Source organism: Hydra vulgaris, chromosome 02 (genome assembly GCF_038396675.1).
Source record: "Hydra vulgaris chromosome 02, alternate assembly HydraT2T_AEP".
NCBI lineage: Eukaryota > Metazoa > Cnidaria > Hydrozoa > Anthoathecata > Hydridae > Hydra > Hydra vulgaris.
The window spans coordinates 13,655,057-13,680,766 of record NC_088921.1 but is presented as its reverse complement, the minus strand read 5'-3'; the positions used below and the strand labels follow the sequence as shown (position 1 = coordinate 13,680,766).

Below are 25,710 nucleotides of genomic sequence, written 5' to 3'. Positions count from 1 at the left end.
ATATATATATATATATATGCACACACAAACAAACACACGCATATATTTCTATAGTAATGATCTTAAACTTACCATTTGTGGTAAAAAAAACAGCACTTAACTAATCTATGACATGACATAATTAGTACAGGTTAGATCAAAACACATAAATTGTATTAAGGAAACTAATTAAATTTATTGTTTTCTGAAAAAACTACAAAAATGCAAATTGCAAGACTAGAGTGTTTTTAAAAACATTTTGAATGCTTTTAAAAACATACTGAATGTTTTTTTTTTTTTTTTTCTCAAATAAAAATATTCTGAATGTTTTTATTTTTATTTTGTAAATGTAAAACATGCATGGTTCTACGTTGACTAACTTATAGCCTGCTGCTACAAGGGAGTCCTGCTATATGGACTAAGGGTTAGGTTGCGGTATGCAGTCTATCAAATAATAAATAAAAACTTATTTACAAAAAAGTTTTTAAACTTCTTCCAGACTTTAAAACATTTTTTTTTTTTAAAAAACAACCTTAACCAACCTGACAATAGAAAAATATTAAAAACAACCAAACAAGCTTTTGTATATATATATATATATATATATATATATATATATATATATATATATATATATATATATATATATATATATATATATATATATATATATATATATATATATATATATATATATATATACTTTCAATCATAAGCAATCCTTACAAATAAAAAGTATTAAAGACACCAAGCCGTCAAAATACATATGGGAATTGAAAGATAAAAATATTGATGACTTTTTATTGAATTAGTCTATCATTAAAATAACATATGCATATAATGATATTTCCAAAAAATGCATGCTATGTCTACAAGAAAACTTTGAAATAGTTATTTTGTGAAATTTTAATTAACTCAATTTTTTTTTTATATATAATTTTGATTTTTAACAAAATTGTAAATTATAAATAAAATAAAAAGTAGTGTAGGTTGTCATATAAAACCATGTGTTTAAACTTGATAAATATAAACCCATACATGTGTTTCAACTTGCGGCATATATAACCATACATGTGTTTTAACTCACTACATATACAACCATATATGTGTTTCAACTCGCTACATATATAACCATATATGTGTTTCAACTTGCTACATGTATGATCATTTATGTGTTTCAACTTGCTACATGTATAACCAGTTTAACTCGCATAACTCACATCAATATTACTATTATTATTACTATTGCATGCAAAACCAAGAATATTTATTAAAGAAAAAATCGGAGTTGATTTCTAAATGCATGCAAGCATAATAAGTTTCTTTTTAAAAACTAAGTGAGCTCAAAAAATAATAATAATGAATTCCCCTATAAAAATATATTTAAAATTATGCATAAGGAAACAGTTAATCATATACAACAAATTTTCAACATATACAACAAATGTGTGAGAATATATATATATATATATATATATATATATATATATATATATATATATATATATATATATATATATATATATATATATATATATATATATATATATATATATATATATATATATATATATATATATATCAGTCTTCTCCATTTGAAATTTAATGCCAATGCAAAAATATAGTGCTGGCAGGATGGTCATTTTTTTGTTAGTATGCGCAATTTAAAAAATTCATTTTTTTCTGATATTTAAGTTCAAATAAAAAGAGCAAAAAGAAAGCTTTGAATAAAAAAATTTTTAAAACCTTTTAAAACAAACAAAGTCAAATCAAAGAAAGAAATTTTGAACATGTAACAGAATTTTCTCAGATATCATTTGTCATTTTTCCATTACTCTGACAAACAAAATTTTGTTTTGGTTACCATCATTTGATTACCATTGTTTGTATTTGATAGTAATACTGGTAATTAGTTTTTATTAGACCATTTTTATTAAGTGGACCATTTTTATTGATATATTTTGGTTATCTTGCCACAATTCTAAGCTGTTTTTGTATTTATAGAGAATTTTTTAAAAAAATACCCACTCCACAATTGCATTTTACAATTCCGTCTGGACTTGCACATAGGATAATCAATATCAAGGTACAAACAATATAAACAAAGAAACCCGTTTATAGAAATATATAAAAAAATTAACTTCAAAAATAGATAATACCATAATAAAAACCTACTGTTATTTTTATAAGCCTTATATATATATATGTATATAAATATATACACATATAATTTAAAATGTATTCTATAAAATAGAATGCTCGATATTTTTAAAAGAACAGAGCAAAATTAAATTAAAAGAAAATCACTGAACAATTTTTTTCATTTTATGCTGTGTTTCATCTATAAAGACTTATCAGAAAAAATTTCTTTTGGTTTTTATCAGAAAAAATTTCTTTTGGTTTTTACAAATAAAATGTAGTATAAAAACAAAGAATAATAAAAAAAAAAAGTCTTAAACCCATACTCAATGTAGCGACACTTCTTTTCTACAGCAGGCTATTAGATAGTTCATGTATTTACTGAAGCCCATATATGTGTGTGTGTGTGTGTGTGTGTGTGTGTGTGTGTGTGTGTGTGTGTGTGTGTGTGTGTAAATATATGTTTTAATTTTTTTTAGTTTTGTTTGGAAGGAATGGAAGAAGTTGGCAGTGAGGGTCTTGCTGAGTTAATTGAACTTAGAAAAGAAACTTTTTTTAAGGTTTTTTATTTTATATATTCTGTTGGTAATTGTTTCTCTTTGTTTTTAGTTTTTTATAAAATTTATTTTTATTTGTTTTTTCATTATTTTATTCTATCTTTATCAGTATTTAAAATAACCCAAAGTGAGGAAAACCATGATGGCTCTAAATTAAAAGTGATATTGTTTTGAAATCAGAATGGACACAAATTAATCAAATGCAACTCAATGTAAGGAGGCCATAATGTATGTATGCAGTAAAACCACTTATTTAGGTCTTTTTGTATACACCCATGTGTTTTCAACAAACCTCCCTTTCCTCCCCCTCCCCCCTCAGCATACGTACTCATTATTTATTTGAAAATCTTTCCCTAACATAACTTTTTCATAACTATAAAAAACAAAAATTTTTTTAGTCAATTTTAAATATCTATGTTACATAACATAATATATATAATATAATATAGATTTTTTAAACTGCATACAAACTTTATTGAAGTCCCTAAGGAAATATAATATATTTTCTAGAGAAATCTGCTCAATACGCACAAGAGAAATAAGCTCAGGGTAACAATAACTAAACAAGATTTAAGTATAATGTTGTTATCTTATCTCAAGTTTTACAATCACAAAAGCATCATATAAATCTAGGTGCTTGAAATTTATATAAATATATTTTTATCTAGAATAAGATTTATATTTTATATACTGTATGGAGTAAAGATATTGTTACATATATATATATATATATATACATATATATATATATATATATATATATACATGTATATATATATATACATATATATATATATATATATATACATATATATATATATATATATATATATATATATATATATATATATATATATATATATATGTGTGTGTATGTGTGTGTATATATGTATATATACATATATATATATATATATATATATATATATATATATATATATATATATATATATATATATATATATATATATATATATATATATATATATATATATATATATGTATATATACATATATACACACACATACACACACATATATGTGTGTATGTGTGTGTATGTGTGTGTGTGTGTGTAGATAACACCTGTTCCATAAAATTTGAGACTGGCTTTAAACTTGAATAAAAACTTAAACACAATAAAAAAAAATTTTTTGGTATGTTCTAAGAATTAAATATGTAGAAAAGGAAAATAAAAATAAATTTATCACAAGGCTCCATATCTACGAATTTGATCAAGTCTGGTATTGGTACCTTGTACCAGTTTTTGTACAGTATTTAGGTCAAGTCTAGTGGCACAATAACGAATTCCACGCTCAGGGTTTGATATATTATTTGTAGACTATCTATTCCCGTACACATCCCGCTTAAGCATTGCCCAAAAATCCTCCATAGCATGAGCTTCTGGTAAGTTTGCTGGATTGTCTTTTTTTTGAACAAATGGTATCTTCTGGGTTTTTAACCATTTTGTTACCGAATTAGCATAGTGAGATGTTGCTAAATCAGCCCAAAAAAAATACTTGGTGTCTCGATAATATTAATTAATAAAAGGTTGCAAGCGCTTTTGTAAACACTCTTTTAAATAGATCTCTTAGTTTACCGCTTGGCCAGAAGGAACAATGTAAATAGATGTGACCCCTCGAGGGGAGATTGCCATCCATACAAGTAATTTTGTTTCAAATTTTGCAACATCATAATACTTAACAATGTCTGATGTCAGGTTTTGATCATTTGAATAGTATGTATTATTACCAGCTAGTGTGCTATTTGACTAAGTAAAGTATGACTCATCGTCAATAATAAATTCATGGTTGCGATATTTTGAATAAAGTTGACCACATTTTCGGCGACCCCAAAGCCTCTGTTCAGGAGTTCTGCTTGGTTTTTTTTTTCTTTTAAAAACAAAGAATAGGCTAAGATTCGTCCGATGGTAATTTTGCTACAACCAAGTCTTCTTGAACCCTTTGAAAGTGACACACCTCTTCGATTGTTAAACATTTTCCTAAATTTGATACGGTTGTTTTGTGTAATAAGAGTAGGCCTTCTTCCACTTCCAGCTTTGCGACCCAATGGTTTATTTTGACAGCAACTGTTCATATATCTATAAATTGTAGCTTTTGAGTAGCCCTCCATCTTGAAATGGTTCCAAACAACATGTTTTCCATCTTCATGTTTTTTTATTAAAATTATACACACAACTTTTTAGAGCTTGTTGATTTGGCATTTTAAATTGTTATCTAAACAAAAAATAATCAGAGATTTTATATGCTAATTGAAAGAGGAAAGATAGAGCTTTTATTTGATGCCAAATACTAATTATTTTATCAAGCTTACTAATTAAATATCGCTAATTCAAGTCAGTCTCAGATTTTATGGAACAGGTGTTATATATATATATATATATATATATATATATATATATATATATATATATATATATATGTTGTCTTTATATATATATATATATATATATATATATATATATATATATATGTTGTCTTTATATATATATATATATATATATATATATATATATATATATATATATATATATATATATATATATATATATATATATATATATATATATATATATATATATATATATATATATATGTTGTCTTTTTATTTATATATATATATATATATATCAAGTCAGTCTCAAATTTTATGGAACAGGTGTTATATATATATATATATATATATATATACATATATATATATATATATATATATATATATATATATATATATATATATATATATATATATATATATATATATATATATATATATATATAGATCTATAGTTTGTTGGCTTTGGGAAGAGCGGAAGGAAAAAAGTGATTCTTACGCCAACACATACGTCACTTTTAATTACTTTTGACTTTCGTCCAACATTTTCGTGTTGGACGAAAGTCAAAACCATTAATTTAATTACAAATTAATTGTTATATAAAAAACCCACAAAAACGCAAATTTAATTGACCGGAATGTTTTTAAAAACATTTTGAATGTTTTTAAAACATTCTGAATGTTTTTAACAATATAAACAATGTTTTTATTATTATTTTTTTTAATAAAATGTTTTTATTTTTATTTTTTTTAATAAAATGTTTTTATTTTTATTTTTTTTACTGTAAATCATGCGCGGAGTGTTGCTACATCGACTATCTTATAGCCTGACTCGGAAGGGAGTGCTGCTACATCGACTGACAAATAGCCTGACTCGCAAGGGAGTGCTGCTACATCGACTGACAAATAGCCTGACTTGCAAGGGAGTGCTGCTACATCGACTGACAAATAGCCTGACCCGCAAGGGAGTGCTGCTACATCGACTGAGGGTTTGGTTGGGGCAGGCATTCTATCATTAATAAAAAAAAAAAATTCTGGTCTTGCATTCTAATTTTTACTTTTTGTCAACAAAATATTGAAAAAACTATCTGACAACATCTCCAGATTATATATATATATATATATATATATTTATATATATATATATATATATATATATATATATATATATATATATGTTGTCTTTTTATTTATATATATATATATATATATATATATATATATATGTTGTCTTTATATATGTATATATATATATATATGTATGTATGTATGTTTGTATATATATATATATATATATATATATATATATATATATATATATATATATATATATATATATATATATATATATATATATATATATATATATATATACTGTCTTTAGAACCACCCTAATTATTTATACATTAGAATCCTGTTAACTCAAACACTGATGGAGCAGACCCTGTTATAAAGTGTTTAGCTGCCAGCAATTTATATAAGCGTAAAGCAATTTTACATACGTCTAGAGCGATTTCCATATTAAGCGACTTTTTATCATTTTTTTCACATTTAAATTATTCTATAAGCGATTAGCTAAAAGAAGTAAATAGTTTTATAAAAAACCACATTAACTTTTGAATGGCAATTAGGGATTGTATATAACTTATGTCACGCTTAAGTAAGGGGGAGAGGTTAGTAGTTTTGTGACGACTCATACGCAACTTGTTTCTAAAGTGTTACGATGTTGTGACAAGGGGAGGAGCGTTTCAAAACAGTCAAAAATTGTGTGGCATAACTTATGGATGACCCCTTATGTAAAATAGTTTGATACAAAAGTTTGAATGACAATTATATTAGATATAAATGCTATTTACTAATGAAAAACAAATCAAATCAAATTAAAAACGACAAAAACCTAATCTCTATTAAGCTAATTATTGTATCGAAATATTTAGTAACAGAAAACAAAATTGTTTATTTTTAACGACAATATTTTTTTGGTATACAAAGTTATTAAACAAAGCCTTAAATCAAACCATAAAAGAAATATATATAATGAAAACTTTTATTTATCTTCTCGCGAGCACAAGAATATTTATACAACTTTTGATTGCAATAAAAAAAATTCACTTAAATTTTTATTTAATAAAAAAAAAATTAAGCAATATAGTTTTAATAAATGGTATTTAGAAAAATAACATGGTTTCACATCATAATCGCTAATAAAATAATAAACTTTTAATAATAAAGTAAATAAAATAACGTGATTTTTTTTTTTTGTTACTCTAATTTTTTTTTGTTAAAAAATCATTTTTAGTTGCAAAAATGTTAAATTTTTTAAAATAATAATTTTAAAAAATTTAACATTTTTTTATTCATTTTTACAAATGTTGAGAAAGAAAGAAATTTGTTTATTTCAAACATTTTTAAAGTGTAGTATTAAATTTAAATATTTAATATAAATAAAAAAAATGAAGAAAATAAACATTCTCTAATAGTAATAATAAATGAGTTAAATAATATTTAACTTGTTTTACGGTAATTTAAAAAAGTTAATGTCTTTAAAAAATTCAAAAATAAAGAGAATTTTATGACGGCAAATTCACATTAGGCGATTGCATTAAGCATTTTTCATTTAAAACATGACCTTAAGGAGTATACTTGTATTGTCCGACTGAGTAAATGTCAGAGTTAAGCAAAGCTCTGGTTGTGTCGGACTTTTTGAAAATGTCACACTTATTGAGATTTTGAGACTTATCAACACAGAATGACACAAGATTGCTTTTGTGTTGGGTGTTTAAAAGCCATATATAACATGCTTTATCCAAATCCTCATTTAGGGAGACTCATATCTTCATTATTTTTGCAGAAGTATTTTTTTTTTTAACTTCTGAACATATTGTTTTTTTTTTCTTTTGACCATCCAAACAATGTATGCTTTGGAATGCCAAATTTCATTGATATAGGTACAGATGGTTCTCCTTTGTCTAGTTCTTTTAGTATTTTTCTGTATTTATATATATATAATATATATATATATAATATATATATATATATTTCTGTATTTCATTGATATTTTTGTATGTACATTGATGTCTTTGTATTTTTCTGTTATAGCTCTACTTATTCACTTTCTTTTAGCATTTTTCAACATTTTTAATCAATAAAATTTAATTAAAAATTAACCAAATCAAAGATAGCAGTGAAAATATTTAGTTTGTTAAGCTATATTTGACGCAAAGGTATTTAACTTTCAAACGTTTAAGTTTTAAGTTTTAATTGATGTTTTTGAATATAAATATGATGTCATTATTAAATAGAATTTTTTCAAAGCTTAACAGAATCAAAGTTATTAGTGAAAATGTTTAGTTATTTTTAATTGTATTTGACACAATTTTGAAATTGAAGGTATTTTATTTATGAAATCGGCAATGCCAGCCTAACTGCTGACCTTAAAGTGTAAAATTGCCGATTGCTGACCCTAGTAATATTATGAAATTGAAGGTATTTTATTTACAAATTTAAAGGTATTTTATTTTCCAGTATTCAAAATTCAATTTTTTATTGAAAGTATTGAAAGTTTTGTTATTGTATGCACTTATATGCAATTCAAAATAAAACTCCTAGTTAAGCAAAGTTTTTTTGCCAAAGGGACCCTAAAAAACAGTATGATTTAGTGAATAGTTTGACTTTTTTTTTTTTTTTTTTTTTTTTTTTTTTTTTTTATTCACCTCTTCAAGGCCGAGAAGGCCACTACAGAGGAAGAGGCTACTTATTAGTGGTTAATAACCCTCTCTCAACTCTATAGCTCCGAAACACGAACCTTGACAAACAAGGCCGCTGCGCGGAGAAACAATTTGAGCGCGGTACTACCAGGGACGTGGTGGGGATCGAACTTGGAACCTCTCGCTTATGAAGCGAGCGCTTTACCACTACACCACTACCGCATTACTTAGCCAGTGTATGACTTCTGCAGATAATTTTATAGTAAATTGACAAAGAAAGTTCAAAGGGGAATTGAAAATCCGTCTGACTTATCCAGGGTCAGAGTTAACAGGATTCTATTGCGTATATATATATATATATACATATATATATATATATATATATATATATATATATATATATATATATATATATATATATATATATATATATATATATATTATATAGATTTTGTTTAACTTGACCACAGCTGTTAATAAGTTTGAAATTTTGTATACGTTTTAAAAATGCGCTAAAATAGTTATTTAAACTCAACTATAAAGAAACTTAAAAAAACTTATTATTAAAGAAGTAAATAAATCTTCGTAAAAAAATAGTAAAAACCAAAATAAAAATAACTTAACAAAAACTAAAACAGCAAAAATAAAATTAAAACTTAACTAAAATAAATATTAAACTATAACGATAAGATTATCTAAATTATGTTTGGAATAAATAACTTTGAATCGCTTATCTTTGCTAATATTTTTATAGTATACTATTATGCGAAATGCTTTTAAATAAAGTAACAACTTACAACTAGGGATTGCAATCCCGGGCATGAATTACGATCCCGGGATTGAAGTAAATAAAATCCCGGGATCCCGGGATTTTATATAATGTGAGATATTTGCTAAAAAACAGAACTTAATACTGCATATATGAATATACTTTTTGATGTTATCAATTTTTTATTTAATTTCATTATGCCTTAATGACTTAAATTAATTTTCTATGGCGCTTTAAATTGTTTTAATTGTGTAACAGGCAGCAGGTGTATATAAAGATCTTAAAATAATGCAGAAATATATATACGGTACCTTCCATATTATGTTTTAAGATTACAGACTTTACAAAATAACCTTCATCAAATAATTGGATATGTAAATAACATTTGAACATTTAAAGTGTATTTGACTAAAGTAACTAAACAATCAAAATTTCAAAATAAATTTGTAAACATAAATTTTCTTAAATTTGGCTACCGATGTAGCTGCTGTAGCAACAAGCTACTTTGTAAAAAATAACATAATAAGTTGTTTGTTAATATTGACAGACAAAAATTAAAGAAAATCTTTATTTTATATTTATAAATAAATGGTAGCTAAATAATAAATGTAAAACAAAAAAACAATTCATATTAAATACATATTTTATTTACAAACTTTCTTTTTTTGTCTGAAAATATGCCCGGAGGAATAGGAGAGCATTTAAGGTTTGGTCATTTAGCCTACTCCTTATTTTACTTCCCAAATACCCAGCTGCAGAAAATGCCCGCTCAGGTTTGATGCTCGTCGGTGGAATAGATAACAAATATTGGTATACTAATTCCAAATTATGCCCCCGGTTTCCACCATTTTCAAACAGATGCATTTCTTTCTTTATGATTGACATTAAATTTGAAGTTTGTGTTTCTGGTTGAATGGCTTTCATGCTTTGTGCAATTTGTTCTTGTAACTTTTCTCTTAAAGACAGGGAGGCTCGAACTTGTGATTCTTCATTTCTAACGACAGCCATTATATTTTCATCAACATCAATACTTGATTTTTCTAAATTATCATTTTTAAAAGCAGCTAGTCTCTCAATAAGTTTTTTTATCTGCTTCCTAATAAGGGTTTTAGGAGGAACTCCAAAAATTTTGCAGACATTTGTTTCATCATTCACAGCATCATATTTTGTTCAATCCTGCTATAATCCCGAAGATCCTGAGATTTTGTGTTTAGAATCCCGGGATTTTCGGAACCTAAAAACGTCCGGAATCCCGGGATTGCAATCCCTACTTACAACTGATGATTATTTAATAAACGCGCACATTTAAAAGTTTAAAAAAAGATTCTCAACAGTTCTTCGCACAGTAAAAATAATTAAATTGTTTATTTAAAAAATTGATATAATTTTTTTTTTTATTTAAAAACATTTATAATAAAAGATAAATACTTGTTTAAGTATAAAAAATATGTATTATTCGTTAAGCTTTTTTATAAAAAATCATTAGAAGTAATTTTAATATAAAGTTTATTATAGAGACCTTGCTGTTTAAAGTCGTCGCTTATAAAATTTAATTTTTTTTTTTTAATTTTTACTTTTGTTATTTTAACTTATAAAAAAATCTTATATAATTAAATAATATAAATAAAAATTTATACAACTTTCAATGATACTTTAATTTAAATCATAAGCTACTTTATTTTAAAGCGTTTTGCTAATAAAAAAAACATTAGTAAAGAAAAACGTGTTGAAGTTATTTATTTTCAACGTAATTAAAATGCAATTATTTCAGCGCATTTGTTGAAAACCGTGGTTAAGTCATCAAAATAAAATATTATTTGCATGGTCATGTAAATACTTGAAATTGCACACTTTCCTGGCCAAGCCTGATATATATATATATATATATATATATATATATATATATATATATATATATATATATATATATATATATATATATATATATATATATATATATATATATATAACCCTCGAAATTAGGAGAGTTGAGGTTGACTATAAATTGTCGATCTCAAACTTTTAGAGGTTGGCAAAAAAGTTTGGCACAAAGAGCTAGCCATAAAACATAGAATCGAGGTCAGCAATATTTTGCCAACCTCAAACACTTAAGGTCAGCAGTTAAGGTCGGCATTGCTGATTGCTGACCCTAATTCTGAGGGCTATATATATATATATATATATATATATATATATATATATATATATATATATATATATATATATATATATATATATATATATATATATATATATATATATATATATATATATATATATATATATATATATATATATATATATATACACCTTGTACAGAAAGTTTAAAAGCACTTATTTTTTTAATGTATATTATACTTTTAATAAATGATAACCCCATAAATTGATGAGATGTACTCTGTATTTTTATGTTTATTTATACTATGGCTATAATTTATTAATTTAGATAAGAAAAAAATTGTAAGGATATTATAAGGAATTTTTTTTTTTTTTTTTTTTTTTTTTTGTTAATTTACTTCCCCAAGGCCAAGAAGGCCACTACAGATAAGGAGGCTACTTGATTGTGGTTATAACCCTCTCTCAACTCTATAACTCCGAAACAAAAACCTTGGCAAACAAGGCCGCCATGCAGTGAAACAAGTTGAGTACTGTTCTACCAAAGACATGGTGGGGATTGAACTCGGAACCTCTCACTTATAAAGCGAGCGCTCTACCACAATACCACTACCACATTTGATGGAGGGTGATGAGAAAATTAAAGAAGCTATTAACTTCTTTTAATTTTTTTAAATGAATTTTAAACTCACTTTGATAAAAAAAACTGATTTATTGAGAAATTTTTTAATGAAGTCTTTTGCATTTTTATCACTTAACAGCCTGTTAGTGTTAGGATATTTGATTTGTATCCATATTCTAATTTTATTTTAAATAAAAATCACAACTACGAACTGATTGAACCTTGTCAAAATATCATATTTTCATGAGGTGTTTCGTTGAAAACAAAATGGCAAGTTATTGGAATGCATAAAATGAAATTGAGCAATAGAGAAATCGGCAGAGGCTTAAATATTTCTGAATTCAGCATTTGTACAACTATAAAAAATTGCTTATCAACTAGTAGTGTCAATGATAAATCTTGTATTGGGTATCTGGAAAAACTGACATCAAGTGATGAAAATGTGCTTTACATGCTAAGCAGACGCAACCCAAAAGCAGGAGTATCAGCTTTAAGTGCAGAAATCAATAGTTGAATTGACAAAATAGCTAGTCAAACGATAAAAACTTAGCAGTCACCTAATTTTGGTGCGCAATAGCTCTAGCGTCAGTTTAATTTTTTAAAATTACAATTTTTAGATAAAGTGAACAAAAATAGTCCAAAATTTTTTAATTTCTGTAAATTATATAAAAATTATAATAAAATCCATAATAAACTAAATAACCTTACTACAATACAAAAGTAATATTTTAATACAGTATGATATTTCTCAAAGCAAAGTGCAACACATAATCCAGCATCACATTTTTTTGTAAGTCACAGTATATTAGCACAGTTAAGTACAATCGAATGTTATTAGTTGTCTTCAGATTTGGAAAGACTTATAATGCACTTTATCTATATTGCTTTGATCTGCATATTTATGTGTCATTTTTACTATCATATGTACAAGTTCACTAGTAAGTAAGAGTTCAAAAATCTCCACCAGGTCATCTGGTGTTACAGACTCATTATGATCTAGGATACCTGGATCACAATGAAAGATTTGCCTGTACATACCAATGCAAGTTTACTTTTTGTCCAACAATAACTTTTTTTGTAGCCATAGTGGTTATATCTGTGCCATCTATCACATTGTTAAGGTCAATATCACTAAGATCTGAAATTTCATCGTCACTTTCAAGCATTAAATTAACAGTACCCTTCTATTGAGTTCAATTTTGCATCGCTTCTTTTTTTTTTTTTTACAACTTGTTATATTTAAACAGTGTTTACTAAAATTCAAAGTTGCACTTTTAAAAAAATAGCCATTATGAGCCTAAAATTTCCATAAAAGGAAAAATATTTGAAGCAACACCTACTAAACTGTATTCAAAAAGGTTCTGTTGGTTCTGTTGGGACTCAGACACTAACTGTCATAAAATATACGAAGGTAGATTAAACCAGTATGAGTATTGTGACATTTTGGAAAATGCGCTTATCCTTAGTTGCGATTTGTTCCAGACTGATCAAAACTGGTTATTCCAACAAGACAATACTCCATGCCATACAGCACATTCAATCACTGATTATTTCCTTGAAAGTAATTTCGACAATGCCTTGGCCAGCACAATAACCTGACTTGAACCTGATCAAAAATATATGGAGTTGGATCATCTAACAAAAAAGCAAGTAACTAGTCACAAAATGTTCAAACAAGAACAGACCAAACTGTGGCATGACATACCAATCAAGATGATTGAAAACTTAATTAAATACTTATTATAATATTAAGGAAAATACTAGTGTGTATTAAAAGCAGTGGGGATCATATCCCGTATTAGTATATTTCGATTAAAAAAATTGTAGGTGCGTTTAAACTTTATTGCACTTTTTTCTCAGTAATTTTTGATTACTTGAATATATAATTTCAGAAAAGATTTTGTGTTTTTTTTTTATTCAAAGTTGTGTTTTTTTCTTAATTATTAATAATTAAAGAGCAAAAAAAAAAAAAACTGGAACCTGTCTTGTATTTTCTTCTTGAACCACTCTAAACTTACCTTAACTCGTAAAAAAACAAATGCGTTTAAACTTTCGGTATAAGGTGCGTATATATATATATATACATATGTGTATATATATATATATATATATATATATATATATATATATATACATATATATATATATATATATACACATGTATATATATATATATATATATATATATATTTATATATATATATATATGTGTGTTTGTATATATATATATATATATATATATATATATATATATATATATATATATATATATATATATATATATATATATATATATATATATCTGTGTATAAATATATATATGGTATATATATGTATACATATATATATACATACATATATATATATATATATATATATATATATATATATATATATATATAAATATATATATATACATATATATATATATATATATATATATATATATATATATATATATATATATATATATATATATATATATATATATATATATATGTATGTATATGTATATATATATATACATATATATATATATATATATGTATATATATATATATGTATATATATATATATATATATATGTATATATATATATATGTATATATATATATGGTATATATATATGGTAGAGCGCTTGCTTCATAAGCGAGAGGTTCTGAGTTCGATTCCCACCGTGCCAAACTTGTTTCTCCGCGCAGCGGCCTTGTTTGTCAAGGTTCGTGTTTCGGAGTTATAGAGTTGAGAGAGGGTTATAACCACATGTAGCCTCCTCATCTTTTTATATATAAATACATAAATTAGTAAAAATACTAATTTTTTTAGCAACTTGTTTCACTATCAGTAGGTTCATCAGGAAGCATATAGTTAATATCAGGAATACAAACTACATATGTGTGTGTGTATAATTACATAAATACACACACACACATATGTAGTTATGTATTTTAACTATAAAATACTATTATATGGTATTATTATATGGAGAAAAGTTTATAACATTTAGAGAATGTGGTGTCGCCATGGTCATCTTATTAAAAAAAAAACTTATTGAAAGCAGCTATTATATATCATGCAAAATATTTTATTTTTAGGATGTTGATTTTGTTTGTATTTCTGATAACTATTGGCTTGGAAGAAATAAACCATGTATTACATATGGCCTTAGGTAACTTGCATACTTATAAGAATTATATGATATATTTATTCCAATGAAAAATTTTTTATAAAAGTGAAAATTGATTAATTTACATATTTTTGAGTTAAAATGTATTTATAACAGGGCAAAATATAAAAAAATAGTTATTTTGGTGTCGAGTGGCTGCATCTATTTTCACAAATAAATTTCTGTAACAATATTTCCTTTATTTTAGCATTCTTTTTTTCAGCGAATTCATTAATCAAATTGCATACAGAATTGTGTCCAGTAATGAATCCAAGAGTTTTACCTAATTAGTCTGTAAACAACTGAAATTCTTCTTTCGGAAATGTTTTCAACAAAACTCCATTATTAACTACCATTTTAATAATTCTAATTTTAAAAGTTAACTAACTTGACACTAACACGTAACTAGTTTTCAAGTTTTATCAATTAAAACTCATCTAAAAACCTCTCAGGATTGTTTGAGTTTAAAGCTATTTTTATAAAAAACTATGAAAATAAAGTAAATGACAAATTTTAAAGAGAAATAATAAAAAAGATAGTATAAACAAAAATAATATCAGTAATATCAAAAAAAAAAATCTTTTCCTAATCTTAATTGGAACTCACATGTTTAAATCTACTATAAAAATGCTTCAACTAATTAAAAACGTTAAAACAAATCATGTGACTTAATGCATAGATAAAGTATTTTTCGTTAAGGATCATCCATAAAGTGCGTACATAGAGGATTGTACATAAATTATGCTCAAATGGGGGAGAGGGGTCAATTATGAAAGTAAGGAGACACTAAGTTTAAAAAAATATCATAAGTTGTTGAGGAGGTAGGTTAAAAGACTTTTAGAGAGGTGGAGGGTACTCAAAAAAGTGTAAAGCAAAATGCAGGAAGGAAGGGGGGGGGAGAGATTAGAAAATAAAGCTTACTCTATGGACGGCCCCATAATCAGTCATTAACATTGTTTAGAAGTATTGTTTTAATGTAACTCATCATACTCTACAATAAGCACCACATGACATATTACACAAAATAATTGGATAAAATTTAAATTCTGAACAAAAATTTCTTCTTGTTTTTTTTATAAATCATATAAAAAAATGCATTATTTAGAAATTATAAATATTTTAACGAGCGTACTTGTTTCAATTCTTTAAAAAAATCTCATTATATAAAATAATAACTTAATGGAAATTTGATATTTCAAAACATCAAAAGAGTGGTGCTGGAGCTAAAATATTTTCTGGTGGAGCTGGCTCCGGAGCCAGCTCCACCAGAAAATATTTTAGCCTCAGCACCAGCACAACTCCATGTAAAAACACTATCACCAGATAGCTCCGGCTCCAGCTCCCGAGCTGTTCCGAAGCTCTGATTTATAATATATAATTTAAAGCATCTAAAACTGTATATGAAAACAGGTTTTCTTTTAAAAGCAGTAGAAATTGGTTTTTATTGATGTTTTTATTTTAGCTAATTAGTCATTCATTATTTAATTTCATAATTAATTTACATTCATTATTTATTATCTAGTATTTGTTTTATAGGTGGATTGTTATTATGTATGGATTATTATAGTTAAGCTAATTATTGTAATGAATTATTAAGGTTATAAATACCTAGTTAAATAGTTAAGGAGAATAAGCAAAAGATTAAAAATTTATAGATGTGATCATTATTGATCATTAGGGGTATGATCATTATTGTGTGATCATTATTGATCATTAGGGGTATGACCATTGACAAGACAACACTGGTCTTATCGATGATCCTTCCTGTACTGCCATAAGCCATAATAAAATAATATACATTGTGTCAATATTAGCTTAATGTATTTTTACTATCAGGAATAAGTTACAATAACAGTGTAATGGGTTATTAAGGTAATTATTAATTCTAAGGCTAATAATTAATAATAAGGCTATTATTAATTCTGCATCAAAAAAAAAAAAAAAACTTGAAAAAATAAGTAAAATAATAGAACAAGTAAACAAAACAAGGACTAACAAAATAAAACCATGAACTAAAAGTCAAAATAGTATCTCAGCATACGAGGCACTATTATTATAATTTATTATCTAGTATTTGTTTTTCAGGTGGATTTTTATAATGCATTTAGTTATTTTCTAGGGGGACTGCATACTTTTATGCTGAGATAATTTGTGCAAAACAAGATCTTCATTCTGGAGTGTTTGGGGGGACTGTGTAAGTTTTATATCGAAGATTGAAAGTTTTTAATAAATTTTAATTTTTTGACAGTTCAATGTCTCCCAATATTCATTATTATAACTTAATATACTTGTAAATTTATTTATAGACATGAAGCAATGATTGACTTGTGTCACTTGTTCAGTAAGTTGGTTGATAATAAAGGAAATATTCTTATTCCTGGAATTAACGATTTAGTGAGACCTCTTACTGATGAAGAAGACAAACTTTATGATGATATTGATTTTGATCTTGTTGATTATGCACATTATATTGGAACCGATAGATTGCTTCATCATGGAGATAATTCAAAGAAATTAACATTACAACATCGATGGAGATACCCTTCTCTTTCAATACATGGTATTTATGGTTTTTTAATTATTTTAATTGATGGTGTTTATGTTTTTTTAATTATTTTGTTTCATGATATTTATGTTTTTTTAATTATTTTATTTTATGTTTTTTTAATTATTTTATTTTATGTTTTTTTAATTATTAAACTCTGAAACTTCAAAATAAAATTTGCTTCTTATTTAAATAAATATATTAAATATAAATATTTTAAGTTTTATATTCATTTATTTTAAAACCGTGGCTTTTTTTTTACTGTATTTGTCTCCCAAAGCAGAATAGAGTGAAAAAAAAAGTTCAAAAAAAGGCTGAGTACATTAAAATATAAGAAATTACCTCCTAGTACTTCCAGCAATGTGGTGGGGATTAAACTTGGAACTACAAAGTTAATTTATATAGTCGAATACTAAATTTGATAAAATTTAACATTTTAAGTAGATTTTTAAGCAATTTTAAAATATTTCTTTTTACAAGTTTCTATATTTTTGCTTTTTAAAGATGTTTTATATTAGGTGTTCAGGGATCATTTGATGGTGCTGGATGCAAGACTGTTATACCAAAAAATGTAATTAATTTTTTTTTTAAACTTATTTGTTTTATATTTAAAAATCATTTCTAATTTTAATTTTTATCTTTTTTCAGGTTATAGGAAAATTCTCAGTTCGTTTGGTACCCGATCAGACTCCTGAACATATAGAACATTTAGTAAAAACATATTGTCAACAGGTCCATGCTGATAGTAATAGTCCTAACAAATTAATGTAAGATTTTAGTTCAGTATACCTGTATTCAGTATTTGTTGCCACCACAAATATACTATCTTCATTCTTCTTATTATATATTTATAAGTATTCGTGATTCCATGTTCTAATAATTCATCAAACTTTAAAATCACACAAAAGTATCTTTATATATAAAAATATCTTTTATATCGAAATTTTTGTTTACAAAAAAACATAACAGCTAATACTTTTTTAATTATTATTTTTTGTTTAATAGAAAAAGTGTCATCAGTTATCGATGCAGAAGTAAATTTTGATTGTCAATGAATTGTCAAAAAGTAGTCAAGATGTAGAAGTAAAATCTTGATCCATAGTAATAGATAATAGTAATAGATAATAGTAATAGGTTGTTTTAGTGGTAGAGTAATAGTTACAGAGGTTGTTTAGTGGTAGAGCGCTTGCTTTGTGTTAGCATAGGGTACAGAATATAAATCCCAGTTAGCCTTAATAGATGCATGTTTATGTCATACTATCATAAGCATTTTTAATTAGTTTTGTTTTTAATTTTACTTTTTGTTTTTATTTCAGCGTAACAATGGCTCATGGAGGAATGCCATGGTTAAGTGATTATAATGATGCTAATTACACAGCTGGTATCAAAGCTATGAAAAGAGGTAACCATAGATACTAACAAGAGTTTCAATCATCATAAACTGTTTAATAAAGTAAGGAGAGTAATGAATGAATGTCAGTATTGATGTAAGGAGAGTAATGAATGAATGTCAGTGTTTATATAAAATTAAAATAAATAGCAATATTAAGAGCAATAAAACATTTTTATTACAAAGATAAAGTTTATTTTAAATATTTTATTATAAAGTATTTTTTGATTATATATTCACCTCTCCAAGATAAATGCTTCTAACTTTTCACCTCTCTAATAATAATAAGCTTATAACTAATATTAGAAAAAAAATCTTTTTTATTGAAAAAATTACCATATTTGTAAAATTTTTAGTTTTTAATGTAACACCTGACTTAACACGTGAAGGATGTAGTATTCCTGCAACACTAATAATGCAAAATGCAACTGGTAAAAGTGTTATCTTACTTCCTATTGGTGCTTGTGATGATGGGGCGCATTCACAAAATGAAAAAATTAATCGAAGTAACTTTATTAGTGGGGTAATACTAGTTTATAATTAATTTTTTTCGTATTAAATTTATGCTTATAAAAATCAAGTTGATTATAATGTATATTATTTTTTATATTATTGCTGTTATCACTGTTAATAATATTTTAATTGTTGTTATTTTATATAATATTTCTTCTATTTTTATTATATGATGTTTGTTCTATTTTTATTACATTATATTTCTTCTATTATTGTTATATAATATTTCTTCTATTTTTATAATGATTATATGATATGATAATTCTTTTATATTTAGATTAAAGTGCTTGGTGCATACTTGGACGAAGTTTCAAAAACAGTTTAAATATTAATATATATATATATATATATATATATATATATATATATATATATATATATATATATATATATATATATATATATATATATATATATATATCTGAAAAAACTCTTATATTTTTATGTTGAAATTAAAAATTATGTTGAAAAATTTATTTTATGAATAAATCATCCCAAAACTTAAATTATATTATTGATTTTTTTAATAATATAAGTTACACTTTATTAAACAATATCTACAGTATTTACAATATCTTTGAGGACAACTTGAGTATTTTAATGAGATTTTGTATTATACAACATTCAACTAGTAAAAAACCATGTTGTAGTTGTATAACAAAGTATTAAATTATCAATGATTATTAAGGTGAACTCTTTGCATATCTTTGCTTTTATAAAATATTTGTTATATTGCAACTTCATTTATAAACTTTTTAAGTTTGAAACCTAACACTATATAGGCCACTTTTATATAAATGTTCATTTAACTTTCACAATAGTTAACTGTAAAAGAAAAAACAAGTTTTTTTTTTTTTTTTATGTTATCATAAAATAAAATGATCTTTAATTAATCTTACTCCCAGAATTGAAGGTAAATCATTTCTATCTAGTTAAAAACTAGTGAAACAACTGTATAGGTTTAAGTATTAAAATTTATATCATTATATATTAATATCATTATTAATTTTTTTACACAGTTTGTATACTATTTTCCTATTTGTATACTATTTTCGTTTTTTAGTGATTTAACGTTTTCTGTAAAGCATTATATGTATTTGTTATTATATGTGTAGAGGGTGTGAAAGAAAAGATGATCAGATCAATGTGTTGTAGGGCTTTAAATAATAAGAAAAATACAATTATTTTGACAAATACTGGGAATATTGAATATATCTGATAGAGTGCACAATGGATGGTCAAGGTTTTGGGGCATGTAGAGCATAAATATGCCAATGATAATGTATAAATTAACTAAAAAAGATTTTTTGAAGAAAAAGTATAACATAAATAAAGAAAAATAGCATTGTAAGAAACAAATTTAAATTTAAAAGATCATTGTCCGATCTGATTTGATGGAAGCCTGGAATATTTGTATTTTAATAAACATGTGACGAGAAAATTTTGTGTAGTTTATGTTTGGAATAAATAATATAAATAATGATATAACAATTGTTGAGTTGAATGATAAATTTGAATTAATTGTGAAGTGTTTTATGGTTATGGAACCTATGATAAATATGGAGCATGTAATGAGTATGAAGCATGTGAAGAGTGGGGAGCATGTAATGAGTATGGAGCATGTGATGAGTATGGAGTATGTGATGAGTATGGAGCATGTGATAAGTATGAAGCATGTTAGAGTATGGAGAATGTAAGGAGTATGGAGCATTTATGAGTGTGGAACAAGTAATGAGAATGGAACTTGTGATAAGTATGGAGCATCAGGTAAGTATGGAAATTGTGATGGCAATGGAGGATTTAGTGAGTATAAAACATGTGACAAGTATGGAGCATATGATAAGTATGGAGTTTGGATAAGATAGAGCATGTAATGAGTATAGAATATGTAATGTGGATTTGTTTTTTTGTTTTATTTTTTAATTCTTTATAAGTTCTTTTCAGGTAGTATGTAAAATTTGTTTATGGCTGATCTAATATGGCAACCAGATTCAAAGGTAGTTTTTTTAATTTTAAGTTTTTTTTTCTGTTGAAATTTTTATTTTAGGATAGTGATTGTGAAGAAGGAATGTGGTTGTGAAGGGTGAGTGTGATTGCATGGGTTGGATTTACAAAATAATTCATTTTTGTTTAAATCTAAAAGGATACTTTTATTGTTTAAACATTTTGAAACAAAGTTTGCATGTCTTCTACCTTTTCTGCTTCCCAGTTTAATGTTTCAGTTCTTCATACAATTGTCTTGACTGTTGATTTTTTTAATAACCTAATGTGGCTCATGATCTATCTAATGTGGCTCATGATCAAAGACTTTTGAAAAAGCAGTCAAGGTATCATTTTTTATATAATTAAACGTCAATCTTCATACCGATGTTTCCTATAGAAAAGGTGTTTAAAACTATTGCATCCATTCCCCTGACTACAGAATTAAAGTATCAAATATTTTTTTTCTTCTTTTCTTCTTTTTAAATAATTTTAGGTTCAACCATAAAGTTCCATGGAACTACAATATTCCATGCTAAATCCCATATTTTTTTCTAGGTATTAAACACCTTTTTCTTGAGAAACTTACTGTCAAACTTATTCATTCATCTTATCTCAAAATTACTTTTTTTTTTGTGTGATACAGGCGTTTAGGTCATAGCAATTTTTAATTTAAATAAAATTTTGTCTTGACCAGTCATTGTAAAAAGCTCAGTTCGTATCTATGAATAGTAAAATTATATCTATAAATAGTAACATATTCCATGAGTGTTTTATAAAATTAATACATTCCAATTACATTGAATTAAATGCAAAATAGACAAAATAAAATCTTTATAAGTTATCTATTTTATTTTTTTTATCGTTTCTTATTGCTTATTCTATTTTCTACATTTATAAATACATTTGAATAAAATTTAGACTGGATCTTCTAATCTTGATGCAAAAAAATATTTTTAAGGTTTCATCCTTTTAAGGTCTTTTTTACTTTGTGCAAATACCAAGAATGAAATAGGGATACTTTGAACACTACCTATCGATGCTATGAACGCTACCTATTGATGCTATGAACGCCACCTATCAATACTATGAACATTACCTATAAGCTCCTTTAATGGCGCTTTTATTTTCAGACAAAAAATTGCATTATGAATTTTAATCTGCTCTAGAGCATATGCTAGATATGCCATATGCAAAATATGCAAGATAGTATAGTTATATAGATAGATAGATAATACCATATGCAAATATATGTTCACAATACCCAATTTACTCTATTCAATTCATTATCTTTAAAGTAATTTGATTCATTAACCTTTGATGTGTTTCAATATAGCTGATTTTTATTTAGGAATCGATTATTGGGCGAACTTACCTTGAATTGATTCTCAACAAAACTATGAAACTAGAAATAACAGATGGCCGAACATTGATTGGTCAGTTCTTGTGTACTGATAAAGATGAGAACATCATACTTGGTTCATGTCAAGAATTTAGTGGAGAGCAAATTGAAGGTTAGCGTTATATAATTTTTTTTTTGAAGAAATTTGATCTGTTAAAAATTTAGTTGTTAAAAAAAAACATAAAATGAAACCTTATGGTTTTTTAATAAACCCCATAACTTTTGATAAACCCCTATAGTTTTTTGAGAAACCCCATAATTTTTTCAGAAACTCCATGGTTTTTTGAGAAAACCCATAATATTTTTAGAAACCCCATGGTTTATTGAGGAAACCCATGGTTTTTGAGAAGCTTCTATGTTTTGTTAGAAAACCCCATGGTTTTTTTAAAAAAAATTTTCTGTCCAGACAAATACAATAAAGCAAAAATAGAAAAAAATATCAAAAATAGAATAAAACACAAAGTTATTTATAAATACTAATATAAAACAAGCACTACTAACTATACCAAAATATCAGCTGCAAAATACCAACATAAAATTATTGGCGTGCGAAAACATATGAATATCTAAAAAATATCAATTTCCAGAAAACTTATGAGATAAAGATTAGGAAAAATCTGCTTTTATCAACAACATTTAAAAACAAAATAATAATAATTTATTGTTTTCGAATTTGTTGTTTGATTCTAGGAATTTTTTTTTAAACTTGGATTTTTTGTGACAAATTTTTTTTAAAAAGCCTTATTGTGTTAACAATATCAGTTTTTTATTAAACAGTTATTTTATTGACTATGTAATTTTTTTTAACAAGTTTTTAATTGTTCTAAATTATTATAATTTTGAGTAAAATAATTTACTATGTTATTGTAATATATTTTCATTCATCTTCTTTTATTCTTTAATATATTTGTATAAATATTTTTATTGCAAGATTCAGAGTTATTGTTAAATTGATATTTAACGATAATTTTAAGAACAGCTTTAAACCTAAAAAAAAAAAAAATTTGTGTGTGAGGAAAACAACCTAATGCTAAAATCTATTAATTTAAAAACATAATTTTAAACTTTTATGTACTTGAATTATTTTTAATGATCTTGACTTTAAAAAAGATAAAACTGTTTATTAGAAAAAAAGTGTATTTCTGTTCTTACAAAAATTTAGTGTTTTACTTCACAAGGTGTATTTCTGTTCTTACAAAGATTTAGTGTTTTCTTCACAAGACGTATTTCTGTTTTTAAGAAGATATATTATATTACTGTTCTTAAGGAGATAAGATGTTTTTCTGTTTTAAAGAAAACATATGTATTACTGTTCTTAAGGAGATAATGTGTTTTTCTGTTTTAAAGAAGATATAATGTATTACTGTTCTTAAGGAGATAAGGTGTTTTTTTGTTTTAAAGAAGATATATGTAACTGTTTGAGTTTTTAACTAATACTTTTCGAAGAAACGAAAAGTCAGCATTACACCACATTTTTTTCTCTTAAAAGAAAAAAGTATTTATTTTTCAATTTTTAAATATCTTGTTTTTATTGCGATATAGTGTTTTTTAGTAATATTCATATTGTGTTATTAATATTTTTAACAATAACTACCTCACTTTATCATTTTGTTTATTTTCAACTCAAAACTCACTTTACCAAAAACATTTAAAAAAATTCAGGCTGACGGGTTTTTTACGTTAAATAATTCAATGTGGCATATTAAAAACAATCTCCAAACAAGTTCTAATTATGGCAATAATAATTTTTTTATCTTTTAAAGAGGTGTCTTGGTGTTTTGTATGTCGTTTAAGTTTCCATAAGTTTTAATAACTCAATAATTTTTATTTTTTAGGAGAGCAGAAAACGGAAGAACCGCGTATTTTAGGGTTAGCTATGGTACCTGGTCGCCATGTTAAAACCATGCATATAGATATGACTGAGCAAGTTCAAGCTGACATGGATCTCTTGTTACATGCGTCGAAAGAAGAAATAACAAAATCAACTGAGTAAAAAAAAACTCCTTAGAAACCTGTTTCTTGTTTCAAATCTGTTGTACTGCTAGTTGTTAGGCTTGGATTGGTGGCAACTATGACATTAATGTTAGTTTAGTGTGATTGACAACTTTTTTATGTTGATCGTTTTTTACTTGTCTTGTTGTAAACAAAACAAAAAAAAGTTTTAAATTTAGTTGCTTTTTATTTAAGATTAAAGTTTTGTTTGTGTGTTTTGAATAATTTTTAAAAACATTTCTTCTTTGAATAATTTTTAAAAATATTTCAAACTTCTCTTCTCAATTTCTCCACACTTGAACCTTGCTTGATAAAAACTAAAAATAAATCTTACAATTATAACAATTCCACGTTTAAATTGAACTAAGAAACAAAATGAATCTTACAAGAAGAAAGTTTTAAAAAGCAAAATTTTATAAATCAAAGTGATAAATTTTTAAAATATCACAAAAGCTGTTGAAATTTTCTTAACTTGCTTATA

General features: G+C 25.0%; 2 protein-coding genes across 3 annotated transcripts in view; both read left to right on the top strand.

Moving 5' to 3' along the window:
* LOC100211929 (cytosolic non-specific dipeptidase) overlaps window positions 1-20,361 on the top strand; it is a 36,033-nt gene extending 15,672 nt beyond the window's left edge. For both annotated transcript variants that reach the window (XM_065790171.1, XM_065790172.1), the window contains exons 6-14: window positions 2,598-2,678; window positions 15,337-15,410; window positions 17,527-17,601; window positions 17,714-17,967; window positions 18,471-18,523; window positions 18,601-18,719; window positions 19,269-19,354; window positions 19,699-19,865; window positions 20,133-20,361. In XM_065790171.1, coding sequence (XP_065646243.1) covers window positions 2,598-2,678; window positions 15,337-15,410; window positions 17,527-17,601; window positions 17,714-17,967; window positions 18,471-18,523; window positions 18,601-18,719; window positions 19,269-19,354; window positions 19,699-19,865; window positions 20,133-20,180 — 957 coding nt within the window. In that variant the 3' untranslated portion in view covers window positions 20,181-20,361. The remainder of the gene's footprint in view (window positions 1-2,597; window positions 2,679-15,336; window positions 15,411-17,526; window positions 17,602-17,713; window positions 17,968-18,470; window positions 18,524-18,600; window positions 18,720-19,268; window positions 19,355-19,698; window positions 19,866-20,132) is intronic.
* A 1,335-nt stretch (window positions 20,362-21,696) lies between these two features.
* On the top strand, window positions 21,697-25,403 carry LOC100207379 (N-alpha-acetyltransferase 38, NatC auxiliary subunit). The gene is made up of 3 exons (XM_065790170.1): window positions 21,697-21,852; window positions 23,187-23,349; window positions 25,073-25,403. Exons 1-3 carry the CDS (start codon window positions 21,820-21,822, stop codon window positions 25,228-25,230), a joined length of 354 nt encoding a protein of 117 aa, XP_065646242.1. The 5' UTR covers window positions 21,697-21,819; the 3' UTR covers window positions 25,231-25,403.
* Window positions 25,404-25,710: the final 307 nt, after the last annotated feature.

Coding starts and splice junctions, on each gene's coding strand:
- LOC100207379 (XM_065790170.1), top strand. CDS start 21,820: ATGGCTGATCTAATATGGCAACCAGATTCAAAG. Junction 21,853..23,186: donor TATGGCAACCAGATTCAAAG/GTAGTTTTTTTA, acceptor ATTTTTATTTAG/GAATCGATTATTGGGCGAAC. Junction 23,350..25,072: donor TAGTGGAGAGCAAATTGAAG/GTTAGCGTTATA, acceptor TTTATTTTTTAG/GAGAGCAGAAAACGGAAGAA.